The sequence below is a fragment of the Ambystoma mexicanum genome, chromosome 6q (assembly GCF_040938575.1).
Source record: "Ambystoma mexicanum isolate Mex_15411 chromosome 6q, UKY_AmexF1_1, whole genome shotgun sequence".
Classification (NCBI taxonomy): domain Eukaryota; kingdom Metazoa; phylum Chordata; class Amphibia; order Caudata; family Ambystomatidae; genus Ambystoma; species Ambystoma mexicanum.
Window position 1 is genome coordinate 41,350,788 of NC_090937.1, and position 17,449 is coordinate 41,368,236.

At 45.5% G+C, this 17,449-nt stretch overlaps 1 protein-coding gene across 2 annotated transcripts in view; it reads left to right on the forward strand.

The window, feature by feature from the left end:
• The window catches only part of AFF1 (ALF transcription elongation factor 1), an 811,017-nt gene that overhangs the window by 474,251 nt on the left and 319,317 nt on the right, over positions 1-17,449 (forward strand). For both annotated transcript variants that reach the window (XM_069630442.1, XM_069630443.1), the window contains 2 exons: positions 12,332-12,386; positions 12,738-12,775. In XM_069630442.1, coding sequence (XP_069486543.1) covers positions 12,332-12,386; positions 12,738-12,775 — 93 coding nt within the window. The remainder of the gene's footprint in view (positions 1-12,331; positions 12,387-12,737; positions 12,776-17,449) is intronic.

Below are 17,449 nucleotides of genomic sequence, written 5' to 3' on the forward strand. Positions count from 1 at the left end.
TCGCCCCAGGGGCAATACGGCCAAGGGAACACCCTCTGACCCTCCAGTCAAGGCTTCTCTGGTAACTTCCAATACCAGCAAAGAGGCTCTCGTAGGGGAATGGGTAAAGGCAGAAACTCTACTCATAGAGACTCCCCGGCCTCCAGCTCAAAGTGACTCGCCAGTTCAGGTACCATTCCACGCTTTCCCAGTCAGGGTTTGCCTGTCTTCATTCATCCATGCCTGGGAGGGGATCACTTCAGATCAGTGGGTACTAAAGACTGTTGCCTACGGGTATTGTATCGGGTTTCTCTGACCACCTTGCTACCACCCACTGAGAAGCAGACACCTGTTGCCAAAACACCATGGCATCCTGCTGGAAGAAGTTCAGGTCCTGCTTGAAAAGGGCTCCATCAAAGTCGTCCCTCCCCTTCCAGGTAAACAAGGGTATTTATTCAGTGTACTTCCTTGTACCCAAAAAGGATCTCACCATGCGCCCTGTTTCAGACTTCCGACAAATATGTCAAACCTCAAAAGTTCAGGATGACAACACTTCAGGAGGTAATGCTACAGCAGGGGATTACATGGCCACATTGGACACGAAAGATGCATACATTCATATTTTGATGTTCGCACAGAAAGTACCTCAGGGTCATGATAGAGGACACCTACTATCAGTTCAAGGTTCTCCCCTTCGGCATTGCCTCAGCCCCAAGAGTATTCACAAAGGTACTGGCAGTAGTAGCAGCTCACCTGTGCAGGCAGTCCATCCCAATCTATCTCCACCTCGACGACTGGCTCATAACGGGGGATTCGTACGGAACATGCCAGACAAATACTCAGATGGTAAATCTCCACTTCAACCTAGGATTCTCTATTGACGAGAAATAATCCTGTCTTAACCCCAGCCAAGTTGAACTATTTCTGGGGGGGCTCTAATTCGGACAAAAGACGGGCTTGTCTTTACCTCGAACAAGAGGGTCCAAAACATGCTGTTCCATATCCCTCATTATGTAGTCAGTCACCAGGACACCGTACACAGTCATGCGATTGATGGGGCTAATGGCTTCCTGCGTCTGCCTAGTTCCTCACGCTCGTTGGCACATGCGCCCCGTGGAAGAATGGCTCTCGAGCCAATGGTGTCAAGACAGCGGCCAGTGGGACAATCTTGTGGTTATCTTGGCAGCCCTCGCCCAGGCTCTGCAGTGGTGGTCAAGGGTAAACCTTAACTACCCCCGCAGTGGAATCCACTCTCACCGCAGACTCCTCTCTGACGGGGCGGGGAGCTCACCTCTAACAGACGGTGCTCAGCGTGTGGTCGCCCGCAGTAGCATCCAAACACATTAACCTGTTGGAACTGCTAGCAGTATTCAAGGCCATGAAGGCCTTCCAGACACACCTCCATGGGAGAGCAGTTTTAGTCTATGGCCATGTACTACTTAAACAAACCACGGGGCACTCTCTCTCTAGGGCTGTCCAAACTGTCCCAAAACCTCTCGAAGTGGGCACATGTTCCTCCATTCACAACATGTTACAGGGGAACTCAATCTTCTAGCAGACAGTCAGCAGAGACTTCCCCTACTCAGACATTTTACTCAGCATCTTCACAGAATGGGGCTTCCCAGAGATTGACTTATTCGCCACTCTGAACGCCCAATGCCCGGATTATGCCTCCAGGTACCTGTATAACCACTCCAAGGGGAACAGTCTTTGGATAACATGGTACGGGAGATTTGTCTACGCTTTTCCCCAGATGCCCCTCCTGAACAGAATAGTGCACAAGATGCACCAAGAATCTGTTACGATGACTCTGGTGGCCCTTATGTGGTCCCGCCAACCTTGTTTCTCCCATCTCACGGCAATGTCAGTCTCCTCTCCCCAGGAAGCTGCCGTGCCCATACAACATGCTGTCTCAAGATCAGGGAGAGACACTACATCCGTGCCCTCAAACTCTCAATTTAGCAGCCTGGCTACTGAGGTCATAGAGTTCGGGCACCTTTAGCTCCCTCAGAGATGCACGGACCTACTTAGAGAGGCATGGAAACTTATTACCAGACATTGCTATTCCAGCAAATGGAAGTGCTTTATCTGGTGTGTCAAGGGGGTCAATTGATTGCTCACCTAAAGGTATTGTCCTTCACCTAACTCACTTGTTAGATTCAGGACTGGTTTTCATTTCTCTTAAAGTCCACTTAGCCACGCTTTCGGCACACACCATGTCCCAAAGCAAGGTTTTGTGGTGAAAAATTCCTGTAATTAAAGCCTTTATGGAAGGGGTAAAGAGACTTCATCCCCCGATCTCCAACCCAGCTCCCGGGTAGGACCTGAATGTTGTTCTTACCAGACTAATGGGACCTCCCTTTGATCCAATGAACAAGGCTAGCCTTAAAGCACGCCCCTACAAGACTGCCTTCCTGGTGGCGATCACCTATATCAGGAGTTGGTGAACTGCAGGCCCTTTCAGATGGGGACCCATTCGTCCCGATTCACAAAGACAAGGTGGTTTTGCGCACACACCCTCACTTTGCGCCCACATTTATCTCAAAGTTCCATTTAAACCAGTTCTTAGAACTACCCACTTTTTCCAAAATCCCACTAACATGGCGGAAAGAAGACTCCACACACTGGATGCAAGGATGTAAAGAGAGATTATCTACTATCTGGAAAAGACAAAGCCACTAAGGTAAACCAACCAGTTCTTCGTTTCAGTCGCAGCTGGTAGAAGATGGCATCCTCTCTCTAAATCAGCTATTTCCTAGTGGATCGTGAACTGCATCACACTGTTACTCTTGCCAAGAGAGATCTAACCTTCACGCCTAGAGCACACTCAACTCGGGGCACAGGGGCTACTATAGCATTCATTGCAAATGTTCCTCTAGGTTCCATTTGCAAGGCAGCAACCTGGAGTTCTGTACACACCTTTACACAACACTACTGCCTGGATACACACTCGTGGTCTGATTCGCAAGTGGGACAAGCGGTGTGAAGAAATCACTTTGATACTGTTCCTTCACACACCCCACCATCTGTGTACTGCTTGCTAGTCTATGCACAGCATGTGATTCTAAGCAGATCCACAAGCATCAGAAGACCTGCATTACTCGCTGTAATAGCATTTCTGATGATTGTATCTGCTTAGATTCACATGTGCCCAACCTTCCTCCCCTTGTGGAGTAGAAGGAACATGGACTTCTTACACCTTCTCTCTTCTGTACTGGCTCAATGCTCCCTCACGGCAGATAAAATACAACCAGAGGGATCTCGACGCGTGTGGGATTTTGGGTACACTACACATCAAGTTAGGGATAGTGTTAGTCATACCCATGTCGACATCCCTTTTAATCTTCGAAAGAAATCCCCTGTCACTCTAGTTTTACGGCTTCCCGACATCGGCCGCTCTGCACAGCGGTGGAGGATGCCCCCCAATATTTTGAAAGACCCGAGCGTGATAGAGGCTCTATATACGGAGACGGAAGAATTTTTCCATCTGAACAGGTGTTCTGTGAGCAGCTGGGCTTCCATCTGGGAAACTTTTAAGGTATGGGTACGGGGCAATCTCATGTCCAAGACGTCTGGTCTCCTCAGAGCCGTCAGAACTGACTTGGGCAATACAGAATCGATCCTCCAACTGCTCGAATCTGCCTATAGTAACACACATGATAAATGCACCCTGGCGGACATCAACTTGCACCTTCAGTCTTTTAATGAACTGGCCACCAAAGAACAATATATGGCCACCCCGGCTAGAGCAGGCAGATACGGGGAAGGCAATAGGGCTGGTCACCACCTGGCCCGTATACTTCGTAACGACCACAATCGCACCCCTATTGTAAGCATTCTTACTGACGAGAGAGTTGCTGTACATGGGGAAGATGAAATAAACTGAGTTCACTGACTATTATGTTGATCTTTACACTAACCATGACAGATGTACACGGGATGACGTGAAGTCGTACCTGAATAAGATCTCCCTCCCTAGTCTAACATTAGAGGACAACTGGTCCCTTGAACAACCTATGACGTTCGAGGAAATTGCTGAGGCGGTAAGCACTTGCATCGGGTAAAACTCCAGGCCCGGACGGCCTCAATGCTGACCTATATAAGACCTGCTCTCCAATACTTGCGCCAATGCTGGTCTTCGTTTGGGAAGAGGCTATGAGCGCTGGTTCGCTCCCTGAGTCCATGTCAGGGGCGGTCATTACGGTACTTTTAAAGCCCAGACGCCCGGCACATGAACGATCCTCTTACCGTCCTTTGTCCCTGATCAACACAGATGCTAAGATTTACGCAAAGGTACTGGCCACTAGGCTTCTTCCCAAAATGACCACCTTAATTCATCCTGACCAATGTGGTTTTATTTCTACTTGATCTACTGCCCTGAACTTGCGCAGACTGTTTAGTATTCTAGCGCAGATCAAGCCTGAGGCACAAGCAGCTGCCATTTCATTGGACGACGAAAAAGCGTTCGATTCGGTATCATGGCTATACATGTTTGAGGTTCTTCACAAATTTGGATTCGGCCCTTACCTGATAGGTTGTGTCAAACTCCTTTATGCCTCTCCCAAGGCCAGAGTTCTTACCAATCGTACCCTGTCCAACCGGAACGAGACAGGGATGCCCCTTTTCACCCATCCTTTTCGCCCTCACTATTGTTAGCCCTTCTGGTCCGAAGAATGTCAACACACGGAATAATTCCAATAAGTCACACTAACCTGATTGAAACTGGTTGGTCTGGAAGCAGCAAGAGCAGCCGACAAGAATCGCCCCGAGGTCCCCGCTCCTCCCCTCACCCGGAACTCAGAACCAGTGAGGAAGGAGCATGAACCCCAGGGAAACCCTCTGGGGAAGAAAACCCTGGGAGGCGATGATGACCGGAGCTTTGGATGGGAAACCTCTAATGAATGGGATCCTGGGAAGTCTGTAGCTTGCAGTCCTCTGAACAGAAAAATGACAGGTAAGTATGAGGAAAAGGTAAGTGTTAGAAAATAGAAGGATGTTCAGAAGCTTACGGGAGGCCCCAAGATGAATTCGGATCCCATCAGTGAGCTGGCTCTTATCGAGGTAAGATGGCGAGGGTGAGAGCAGTCCTGAATCCTCCTGAATGGTCTGAGAGAGGAAAAGTGATAAGTAAAGAAGAAACAAGAACAAGGGGAAAGAAAGTTCCACCGAACTGAAAGAGAGAAGACTCACTGCAGTTAGCCACAAGGGGAATGCGAAGTTGATTGAACGGGATATTACTGGAAGCGGACCAGGGAGTGAAAGCAAACCCGGAAGTAAAAACGCTGTCATAAGCACTCCCGAAAGCCTGCACGGAATGGAAATTCTGAGGAGAGAGTAAGGGAGAATAGATTGGGTTAGATTGCAATCGATTCTTGACAGAAGGAAAAGAGCCTAGTTTTCGAACTTACGGAGCGTCTATCACAGTAGCGACTCATTGCAAAGACCGTCTCCGATCCTTAAATATGATCATGTGATTCGTCGTCGCCCTCTGCTGGAAGCGTGCTGACATCATGTGACTCGTGGCAGTCGTCCTTGGAGAACGTGAAACAACTAGACTGCTAATGCCTGAATACTTCACGCTGCCTATTCTTGGTACTACATCAGGACGAATCGATCCACATATTCGTTTCTGATGCAACCAAGTCCAACGTCGGAAAAGTGTAACAACTATTGAACCGGTAGCAGCTGCAGTTAGAGCTGAACAAGACCTCAGGGGTATAAAAATGGCCGGTGCATATCAAGCCATCTCATTGTATGCCGACGATGCACTATTATACATAAGGGAACCAGAAAAGAACCTTTCCCCCATTTTGGAGGTGATCGTCGAATTCACAACACACTCAGGCTATAAGATCAACATGGCTAAATCCGAGATCTTCCCACTGACAAGAGCTACTACTTGTCCTAAAAACACCCAGGGTTTGTCATGGGCCCCCGATCACATTCGGTACCTGGGATTCCTGGTTTCTCACGATAAGACCTCTCTGTACATAGATAACTATGAATCCACGTTACAAACCATTTACCCTAAACTCCAAACTTGGTCCAAACTTCCCATATCCCTTGCCGGCCAGATAGCAGTCCTTAAGATGACAGTACTCCCTAAGCTCCTATACATATTCTGTAACGTGCCTATATGGCCCGGCAAGCTCTTCTTTGATAATCTGCGTTCCATGGCCACCACTCTTGTGTGGAATGGTGGCGCAAATAGATTGAAATGGAATAAATTGGTCGAACCCTAGGACATGGGTGGCTTCGCCGCCCCAGCTTTTGAGCTATACTATTATGTGGCACAGGCTCATTATGCAAAGTTCTGGCAGGACCCGGTGGACAAAACACCACACATACCTATTGAGCGCCATTCGGTCCGCCCAACGGACTTGAGATCCATTATATTCATGAAGGCACATGGGGATGATTGCAAGTTTGATCCAGCTTCCTGTACAGTGGCAGCATAGGCTGCAATAAGCAAACGTCTCGATATAGACTGCCCTTATGATTCCCAAGCCCCTCTCTGGAATTTCCCAGGCATCCAACTGACATAAGATGCTGGCATCCAGAAAACCTGGCTGCCTGACTATGTACTCACAATGAAATCTATGTTCTCTAACGGTAAATTTGTTACTCCGGAAGACTTTGCAAACTCAGTGGGGACAGCCAACTAGCCACCCTACAATATCACCGTATGATAGCTGCGTTCAGGGCTAGGTGGCCAACATTCCCAGATGAACCTCCCGAACATGCATGCTATCAGTCATTGTACTCCCAGGCGGGCACTGGGGTGTCCAAATTATACAATATTGTGCAAGCGCATACGAAATCCACAAATACCATCAAGGCATCTTGGGGGAAAAAGATATGAACACTGCTATTGATGCAGGGCAGTGGTCTCGATACTGTCTCCTATCTAAAAAGACCTCACTTAATGCTTGCCTAAGATTAATACAATTTAAGGTTTTGAATGGGTTACATTTTACCCTGGCCAAAATGGCAAAGTTCTACAGAACCATCCTCGATAACTGCCCGAAATGCCATGCCCCTGATGCGGATTCGTTTCATATGTACTGGGCATGTCCCCAGATGGCGCGCAGTGGCCAATATCTTTGAGGACATAACTCAAATTCCTGCCCACCGAAGTCCACCTAAATACCTTTTTGGCGACATTGGTAAGGTCCCGGAAAAAACTAGGAGACTGTTTAACGTCGCCTGCGCAGTAGCAAAGAAATACATCCTGCAGAAATGGAAAAGCGGCCAGGCTCCAACAGCAGAACAGTTCCTAACAACCCTTAACTATGTAAATGAATGTGAAGAAAATTACGTGGGTGTGTTACCTGCTCCATGTAAACCAAGATATTTGGGCCCCGTTCAGGGCATACTTGGATGAAACATTCCATGGACGATGATAACTCTGATAATGAAAGTGTGGATGCTACTCTGGCCATGTTACACGCCTAATATGATGTCAATCTTTGTGAATATGTAAAAACATGTACTTGATGTAAAAATTGCGGAGGGAAGTTGGGTTGTCCTTTGTGTGTTGTGATCCTAATTGATGTGAGACATGCTAAGTGTACTGTGACACGCAAATCAAAAATAAAGTTCATAATCTTCGAAAGAAAGGTGCAATACTCTGTGATTTCCAATAGATGTCAGACTTTATGCATCAAATTCTATTACGCTGAGCAATGCATGTGATCTAGATTTATTTCTGGCCCAGGAGCATTGTGGGTACCTACAGACATAGGGTAGAAGTAGCATAACAGGACTCCCAGTCGAAATCTACTTTCAATTTGGAAAAACTAGTAATACTCGCGACCTACCACTAGATGCCAGAATATGTCTAGCATGTTTTATTTTTTATTTTATTTATTGCATTTATTACTCGCCCAAACCCTTGGGTACCACGGCGATGTTACAGACAGCTTGGTTAAAACATTTCTTAGAAATTGCCAATCGGGCGCAGTGCATGTGAATACCAAATAATTATACACGAAGACATTTAATGCAGGGCTTCAGTACAGTGATATTTCCTGAAGCATGGAAGGGGATTTTAGTCTTGGTTAAATAGCCACGTTTTCAGGGATTTCTTGAAGCCTGAGAACGTTTGCTCATTTTTGATGGGGAGGGGAAGAGTGTTCCAATATGTGGGTGCGAGGTATTGGAAACTACTGCCTCCTGCCTTCGTTGTCTTGTAGCGGGGGATGGCTAGGAGTAGTTGACTGTTAGATCTGAGGGGCCTCTTTGATATTTTTTTGGTGATGGCGTGGTTGAGGTAGATGGGGACACAAGAGTGGATGCATTTGAATGTGACGCACAGGGCTTTGAATGTGACCCTGGCTTTGATGGGGAGCCAGTGATGGTTTCTTCTAATATTTGAGATGTGATCTGACTTCCTTAATCCAAGGGCCGCCCGAAGGGCTTTATTTTGAATAAGCTGTAGTTTGTTTAGATTGGCTTTCGAGGTACCCAGGTAGAGTACGTTGCAGTAGTCGAGCCTGGATAAGATTAAAGCTCTTGCCAGCGTGATACAGTTGGTGGGTGTCAAGAATTGGCGACTGAGAGCAATACGTTTTGCGGTGTAGGAGGAAGAGGAAGAGAGGGCGTTAATGTGCTTGGTCATGGTGAGGTTGGCATCTAGGTAGACACCTAGTGTTTTTACTTGTTTGATTACTGATATGTTTGTGCCATCGATGTTGATGGATGAGTAATCAGCATGTAATGCTTCTATTTTGGATTGGGAGCCCACAATGAGAACCTCAGTCTTCTCATGATTGAGACAGAGACTATTTAGTGCCATCCAATTTTGGATTATGGCATATATTTTGTTGATAGTGTCGGTGTCTTGAGTGTAGTCTCCCGATAAAGGGATGAGGATCTGGGTGTCGTCTGCAAAGTTGGTGTAGATGACACCAATGTCGTCTAGCGCTGAGAAGAGGAGTTTAGTGTATGCATTGTATAATGTTGGTGCGAGACAGGAACCTTGGGGGACAACAATGGGTACTATGATGGGGTTGGCGGCTTCTTTACCTATGGCGACCCTGGAGGTGCGGTCAGCAAGAAAAGATTTGATCCAGGTAGTAGCTTCGGTGGAGAAGTCGCAGTCTTTCGCTAGTGTGGCGCACAGTTTATTATGGTCTACTAAATCAAACGCTGCAGAGAGATCGAGTAGGAGGAGGATGCAGAGTTTTCCTGAGTCTCTGATGGTATCCATCTGGATTTTTAAGTCAAGGAGTGCCGTTTCTGTGCTATGGTTGGGGGCGGAAGCCTGATTGCCTCGTGCCAAGGAGGTGGTTTTGTTCAAGGTGAGTTTGGACTTGGTTGTATGCTAGTTTATCCAATATTTTGAGGAGAAATGGGACAGTTGTTATTGGCTTGTAATTAGTGGGCACAGTAGGGTCTAGGGCAGGTTTTTTCAGGAGAGGGGTGACCCAGGCTTCTTTGATGCTAGCTGGTACTAGGTTAGTATTGAAGGATGCCTTCACGAAGTTGGTGATAATGGGGGTGAGGGTGTGGGCGCAGGATTTGACTACTGATGCGGGGACAGAATCTCCTTTGCAGTTGGAGGCTTTAAGTTTGGCGATGGTGTCAAACACTACATTTTGGGATACTGGTGTGAAGTGGAATGGGGAGCTGGTGAATTCCTGATGTGGTCGATTTAGATTAAGGAGGGCAAGTTTGTTGGCTAGTGATTGTTTTTTGGATGTGATTTTTATTTGGAGTAGTTCAATGTTGGCTGTTAGTGCGTCTTGAATAGTGGTGCACCATTCCTTGCTGGGGATGGTTGGGTTTATGGCTGGGGTAGGGTTTTCCAATTCTTTTAGAATGGCAAATAGTTTTTTGGTATCTGAGGTCGCATTGCTGATCCTATTATTATACGCATTAGATATGTAGGTAATAGTAGCTGTTTTATAGGTTTTGTTTATTTCTTGGTAGGCTTTTTCTGCCTCTGCAGTAGGATGCTTTCTGTAGGCATGTTCACACGCGCGTTTGGTTCTTCTGAGGGCGATAAGATCATCATTGAACCAGAAGCTAGATAGCTTGTCTGAGCGTTTTGCCTTGGTGGTGAGCGGTGCTATAGCATTAATGGTTGCAGTGAGGCAGTTGTGATATATGTCTGCTAGGAGACAGGGGTTGTCACTAGTGATCGAGGTAGAATCTAGGATTTTTGAAAGAGGAGGCGTGAGGTTTTCTTGCGTGAGTTTGCGGGCGTTTCTAGTTTCATAGGTAATCATGGTTTTAGGTTTCTTTTGTGTGGGTTCGGAGGGATTGATTGTAAATACAATGTTATGGTGATCGGTCCAAGTAAGAGGGGAGATGGCCTCAATGGTTATGGGGGTATTAAGGGAGAGGATCCAGTCAAGAGTCCTGCCTTTGATATGTGTGGGTGCATTAACTAGTTGGCTGAAGCCCATGTCCTTCAGAGCGGAGTGAAGTGATTCTGCTTTGGCATCTTGGCTGTCATTGGAACCTAGGTTAAGGTCACCCAGGATGATGTATTTTGAGCTAGGTTTTATTAGTGGAGCTAATAGCAACGGAATTTCAGTCTCTGGGTGGTTGTTGGGGCTAAGTGCTCTATAAATTACTATTAAATTAATCGTAGTTTTAGCATTTATGGGAAATTTTACGAGTAATGTTTCATACCCTTCAATACTTTCGATGGGACAAGATCTAAGCTGTAATTTAGTCTTGACTATTATAGCAACACCGCCTCCTTGTGAGTGGGTCCTATCTGTTCTAAATATGGTGTAGTCGGATGGGATTGCCAGAGTTAGTAGTGGACCTGATGCTTGATGGAGCCAGGACTCTGTGACTACTAGTATGTCGAGCTGTGATTCCATAATGAGGTCGTGAACTTCTATAGCATGCGCCCCTAAGGAGCGGGAATTGATAAGCGCTTCTTTAAAGGTGGATAGTAATTTATTGGGGGTGTCCGGGGCTGGTTTGGAAGTAGTGTTGGGTTTCTGGCTAGGAGTATGGTTTTGATGGGGGGGGGGGGGAAGTACTCTGGGCCTAATTTGTTTGGGAGGTGTGTGTTCATATTTGACTGGGTTGGGGTGGTTGAAAGTACGAGACCTTAATCGGAAGTGTCTTGCTACACCTGTCACGGAGTTAGAGAATTTTTCAGTATGGCTGTGGTGAGGTGACTCTGCAGTGGGCAATCCGTGTGAGATTGGATCAGGGCTGATAGCATGATGCTTGATGGTATAGCACCAAAAACATTACTGGGCAAGGAAGGCTTCTTACATATAAGAATACATAAGTGTATTCTGGACCTTTATTGTCGATGAGGTATTTGTTTTATAACATGAACCTTAAGACTGAAGGCAGAGATGTATGAACATGGTACGAACATCCAGGGGTAGCATTACTGGACCACGATACATCTGTTGCTTTTGCATCAGCTTCCTTAATTCAGAGGTGCTTTAACAAGTGACATAAATATATGTAGAAAATGCCATGATTTGCTTGTCATTTGCTAGAGCTAGTCATTTGTCTTTTTAAATATATGGTTTAGTTTTTGTTTATTGTAGCCTAAGGATTTTTTTCTTGTCAAGTAGATTGAGTAAATATCTTCATTAAAATCCAATTTAAAAATGCAGATTTTAAAAGCATTCAATTCTGCAAATACACTGTTTGTTCATAGCTAATGCTTGCAGTGTGTAGATAACAATGGAAATGTTCATACTTGCATTTTGTTTGCTTTTTCCTGTGAAGTTAGGCTGCCGATGAAACAAAGGGGATTAATTAAATGTTCTTCCTTCTGTGGTAATCAACCATACCTTGCATGAAGAAATAATCATATACTGTTTGTTTTTTTCAAGCACTTCTCGTGTTTAAAAAACAATTAGCCTAATTGATCATGCTGATATTCTAGGTTTTACATTGGTTGAGATTATGGACCCAGGATGTAATCACTGTGAATTATGGGTTTTGAAACCCCTGCTGATATGCAGCAAACCTTGACAAACCTTTAGTGCATACTCTCCAATTTCAACCTCATTGTGGCCAAGACAAATATATAAATGATGAGCCGCATTGAGATCTTAAAAGTAGGTAATATATTTATTTGGAGATAAAGCTGGTCACATTGTATGTTAGTTATTACAAATAATCAACTTCCAAATAATAATGGATGTGTCTAAGCAGAAAAGGCTTTGTTTGTACATGAAATAGCTTGCTGTAGAACCAGATGTCCGTCCATTTCAAAGAATCCTGTATCTTCCAGTGGATTGTTTGATAGGCTGCCAGTTTAAAAGACCCTTACCTTGATGGACATGCTCTGTCAGAGTTCGCCTTATATAATCTCAATGTAAATTCATATATTTTCTTCCCCCCAAACTTTTCATGGTAGACTGCTGGAGGATGACCTTCACATCAGTGACAGTGAAGAAAGCGAGCCAGATCAGGTTTGTATTATATGTCTACTATTACCAGCACTCTTCGACAAGTTAAAGCGTTCTATATTTGTGTAAGTGGGATGGTATATCAGTTCTGTAACAGGTTATTGATCACTGGAGCTTTGCTGCTAGTATGATGAGGGCATGTGCGCCATGGTTTAACAATGAAAGGTTTCATCACTTTTGATTAGGCTCCTTTTTCTTCACACATTTGCAATCCTAGACTTTCGCCATATTTTATCATTGTATGGCAGGGTGTTGTGTCCCAGGTTTAAGACTTGCTAACGTAATGAGTGCATGCTAAAATGTATACAGTTACCCTTTTTATTTGATGTATTATGTTTCCGTCCAATTTTTTAGGTCTCAGAAAAGGAGCCCCTGTCTTCTGCTCCACCAAGGTATGTGTTAATGTCAAAACTGTACACTTGGTGAACTTAATGTGTTTGTCAACACAAAATATTTCATGTTTTCTTGATGTTCTATGTGTACTGAGTAGATATTGTTGGTTATTCTAAATACCTACATGGATTTTAGTATCAGTGCCTCGATGAGTCCAGCTCTAGCATCCCATTTGCAATTATTTTCCATTAAAACCACGGTAAAAAGGCAGTCTTTTTTTTTTTTCTTTCTCCAATCGTGTAAATCATGATTGGGAATAATATCACTCATACCCTAGCACTCAAATGTGATTGTGCAGTATCCCAACTTGCAATGAAGGTGTGAAAGTAAAAACATAAATATCGGCAATATGAGTCTGATGTGTCCTGGTGACCTAGCAGTTCGGGCTGGAATGCCCTTTTTGGGTTGGTACCAAGCCTGATTTGCATATGGTCTTTTCCCTTCTGTATTGGCTTGGCAGGCGAAGACCGGTGGCCTGGAGGGTTGCCCAGAGTAATGCCGGTGGTTAAGATTAATTCTAAACCTTGCAGCCTTCACCTCTTGTGTTCTGTTATAGTCGCCCCGAGTGTGATGGATATGCCCAGATGTGGGTCCCGTGCCTGCTGGGCCTAAAGACCCAAGCTACTCCTCACTGATGATGCCCAGCAAGGCTGAAATATGTCTGGGGATGCATGTGGTCTGTTGCAGAAGGGAGTTGACCAAGCAGTTTGGGCTGGACTACCCCTTTTGGGGTAGGACCAAGCATGATTTGCATATGGTTGCCCAGAGCAATGCCAGGGGTTTAGATTAATTTTAAACCTTCCAGCTATCACCTCTTGTGTTTTGCTGGTTGTGATGTGTGCCTTACATTGAGATGCATGCATTCTCCAAAAGTCTGTTCCGAGAAACCTAGTTTAAGATGCTGTTTGTGTGTCTACTTACAAAATCCCTGCCAACTACCCCATTGCCATGGTACTGGAGTCAAGTTTCAGCTGGTGAAACTATGTTCCTGGCCTCTTAATTCTTAAGATGCACATTCAAGACAGTATTTATATTTGTAAATGAAGTAGTTGAACAGTTGGTAGCTGGCGGTGCAGTGCATCAGCCTCCTGATAGCAGTTGGCATCCAATTAATTAAAATAATTTAGACAAATGGTAGTCCTTTTCAGTCAATAGTGCGTTCTGTCAACAGATCGAGCTTTAAATGTACTGCCCTAATTTGTCAGGCCCCTGCAGCCTCTTGGAAACTGCCATTTCACACAAGTGATGCCAAGCATGCCCTTGATTACCCAAGCAGAGGTACCCATGTAATAGTTTAGCATACCCTCCTACCTCCATTTATAGATGCACCACCATCTAGTTAAACTAGTCCAGCCCAAGGATCTAAAGTTGTGTGGTGTGATTTCATTGAGACAGAGCTTCACATACAGCCCGGAAAAGCAGCGTTTACATTTCCCTCAAAAGATCATTATTCTTCAGTTTGATCTTTTCCCACCTTCCAGCAACAACTGTTGAGGTTTTATAACAGGCTTTAAAAGATTTACAGCCTGCGCTTCCTGCGGTAGGTACTATGCGGTAGCGCATTCTCATGTGCGTTGTCTGGAGTCCTTGGGCCCGACCACAGGTGGCGGGCTTGCTCCTCCTGTCACCCGTGCACTTTGTCATAGGTTATCTTGGTGCATCGCCTCCAGGTCATGTGAAAGATTGTCTCATCACAGGCATCAACATTTCAGGGAAGTCTGGCACCCCTCGCAAGCTGGAGGGACACAACTTACAGCAGTTAGCCACTGCATCACTGGGGACCACTGCAAGGCCAGGTCGGCTTCTACTGATTTAATTATCGAGCTTCCTCCGAGAACTTAAACCGGAGCGGTCACTGAGGCCTCACAAGCGTCTATCAGTGGCAACATGGAGAAACTTTCGAGGTCTACTACAGGATCTTCCAGACCCGAGGAGAGGATTCTGCGTCATAAGCCTACCAGGCCTATATGCCCAGAGGGTCCTCGACCTTCCAGACCCAGCTCTGAAGGTTTCACCAGGGACCCACAAGGGTCTCATAAGAAAAAGAGCTCCACACTGAGCAAAGCACCCTGCATGCATCGCTTCCTCACCGCTCAAAACTAGTTCCAACAATTCCACCTGTGAGAAGTTCACATTCTGCTCAGTGTGCTGCCATTACAAGATCAACATCGGGCTGCCCTCACAATGGCCTCCAGGACCTCGGATATACGCAAGGATACCTCACTCGGTGTCCTGTGAGATTTCTGAGATTTCCTCTCCTGAATCTACACAGTCCACACCATCTGCTTATAACTCGGCCCGCCTACAGTTAGTAAGGGGGATTTCATGAGCGTGGAATGGTCGCCAATGTCTACTTGGTTGACTGCTTATCCCTTTCTTCTCTGTGTCTCAGATTCCGAGCAACTGTGCCTGTCAGGCCACCAACTTGGTATTCAGTCCCATCTTCATCCTGGAAGTCGTCTGCTTCATTCCCCAGGACCCAGACATTGGAGGCTCCCTCATCAGAGGGTAGATTCTTTAGAAAATGTCAAAGAATTACATATTCTGAACCGGATGATGGGATACTTTAAGAATCTAATAAGAGGATGTCGATCAAACTTGCCTGCTCTGTAGATTCCATCACTTCCATCACAATCCCAAATAGTTGCCATAGATCCCTCCATCTTCGGACACCTCGGGCACAGCCCTGATTAGAGCCGGCACAGCCTACTGCTGATGTTCTCTGATCAGTCTCTCACGATCCCATTAAGGAAATTCGGCATCAGAGACCCAGATGATGGGCACAATGATGATGAGAGCAAGGAAGAGGCTTTATCAGATAAAGCCTTTAGCAGTAGAAGAGTCCAGGATTTCCTCCGTTTTACAATTGAGGAAAGATCTGATGCTGAACTGGGAATTCTGTCGGGTATTTTGTGTCTCAGCAATACAGACCAGCTTGGAGTGCCTTTGCAAAACAATGTTTTGGCAGAAGCCAGGTCAATTTGGGAAAATCCTCATTCTGTCACTGCTACTAGCAAGAGGATTGATACTCCGCACAGGGAGTTGCACTCAGAGTTTAATATCAAATCTGCAATCACAATCGTCTATATAGTTGTTTCTACAACCACATTCTCTAAGCCACCTCAATCTGCTTCATTTAGCACTCTGGTGTCTACAGCTCTCTAAGGAGGCCCACGTTTTTGGATGCCTATTGCAAAATGTTTTATGCTAATGTGCTATTTCACTTGCATCGGGCAAATTCCGATGCCCTTCTTGCAGCATCTAGCCACGGTTTGTGGATGGAGTCAGATTTCCAGCATTACATACAACAGAGAATTGCAGCATTTAAGTTTGGGCTAGCTGAAGCTAAGCTTAGTCTCAATATTTTGGGGTGTCTGCAGCTCATCACATTGATACAGCTTCTAGAGCCATAAGTATTGTAATAGATCTGCGGCGAACAGCTTGGGCAAGAGCTACCCACTTTGCTAAAGATATTCTGGACAAAATCCTCAATTTGTCTTTAGAAGGAAACAAGTTGTTGCGCTTTTCAATGGACGACGAATTGAATAATGAAAATGCCTCCATCCTAATGCCCAAATCACTGACCGTTTTCACGAAAGACCCCCAGACGTCTTTTCAAACCGCCTGACAACTCTGATCTGATTTTTAAAAGCAACAGTTTCTGAGGGATTCGTGGCTACCCCAACCGTAAAGGCAGCTTGCAGGCAGAATTCCAAACTTCATACAACTGGCTTTTAATTTCAGAGGATTCCTGGACCATCTCGGTAGCCTGCAATGGTTATCTGCCCATTCCCACCTGTCCCTCCCTCGGCTCCCCCTTTAACTCATTTTGGTTCAGCAGTCCTCTTTCGGTAGATTGGGAAAATTGATAGAGATCAAGGAAATTCCTCCTCAAGAAAAAGGGCCTGGTTTCCACTCTTGCCTATTAACTTTCCCCAAGAAAAACCATGCAGGCCTGCGGACAGTTTTTGGATCTTTTCTACTTAAACCTTTCCCTTCCCCATAGAAAAGCTCAAGATGGTGACGAAATGACCTAAACCGTGGAGATAGTGTGCTGTGGGTCTAAATGACACATCTTCATGTTCCCGTCTAACTTGCGCACAAGAGATTGCTCAGATTTTCCCTAGGTCAAAAGAATATTCAGTACTGGGTTCTTCCTTTTGGTCTCAATGCCGCACCCAGAGTATTTACGAAGCTTATGGCTCACATAGCAGCTCACCTCAGAATGAGGGGAATCAACATTTATCCCTACCTGGACGACTGACTTGTTAGAGCTGAGACAGATCAGGGGGCCTCAGCAACCCTGGTACAGCTACTACAGTTCCTTTTCAGTATGGGCCTTTCTGTAAACCACAAGCAGTCTTGCCTAGTACTGACTCAGAATATCACCCTCCTTAGGTTTAAGGTGGAACTCCAGTATTTGCAAAGTGCTCCTCGCCCATCCAAGGGTCAGGACATAAAGCAGTCAACGTCACACTTTCTAAGAAACACCACCTCAGTGTAATGGTTTGGGTCTCATGGCAGGATCAATCCTGGGACTTCCATTGGTTCACATGAAGATGGGACGACTTCAGTTGCATTTAGTGGATTCCTGGGACCAGGAGCAGGAACATCAATCAAAAAAGATTTCTGATTGCAGAATTAAAGACATACCTCCTATGATGGAAGGACAA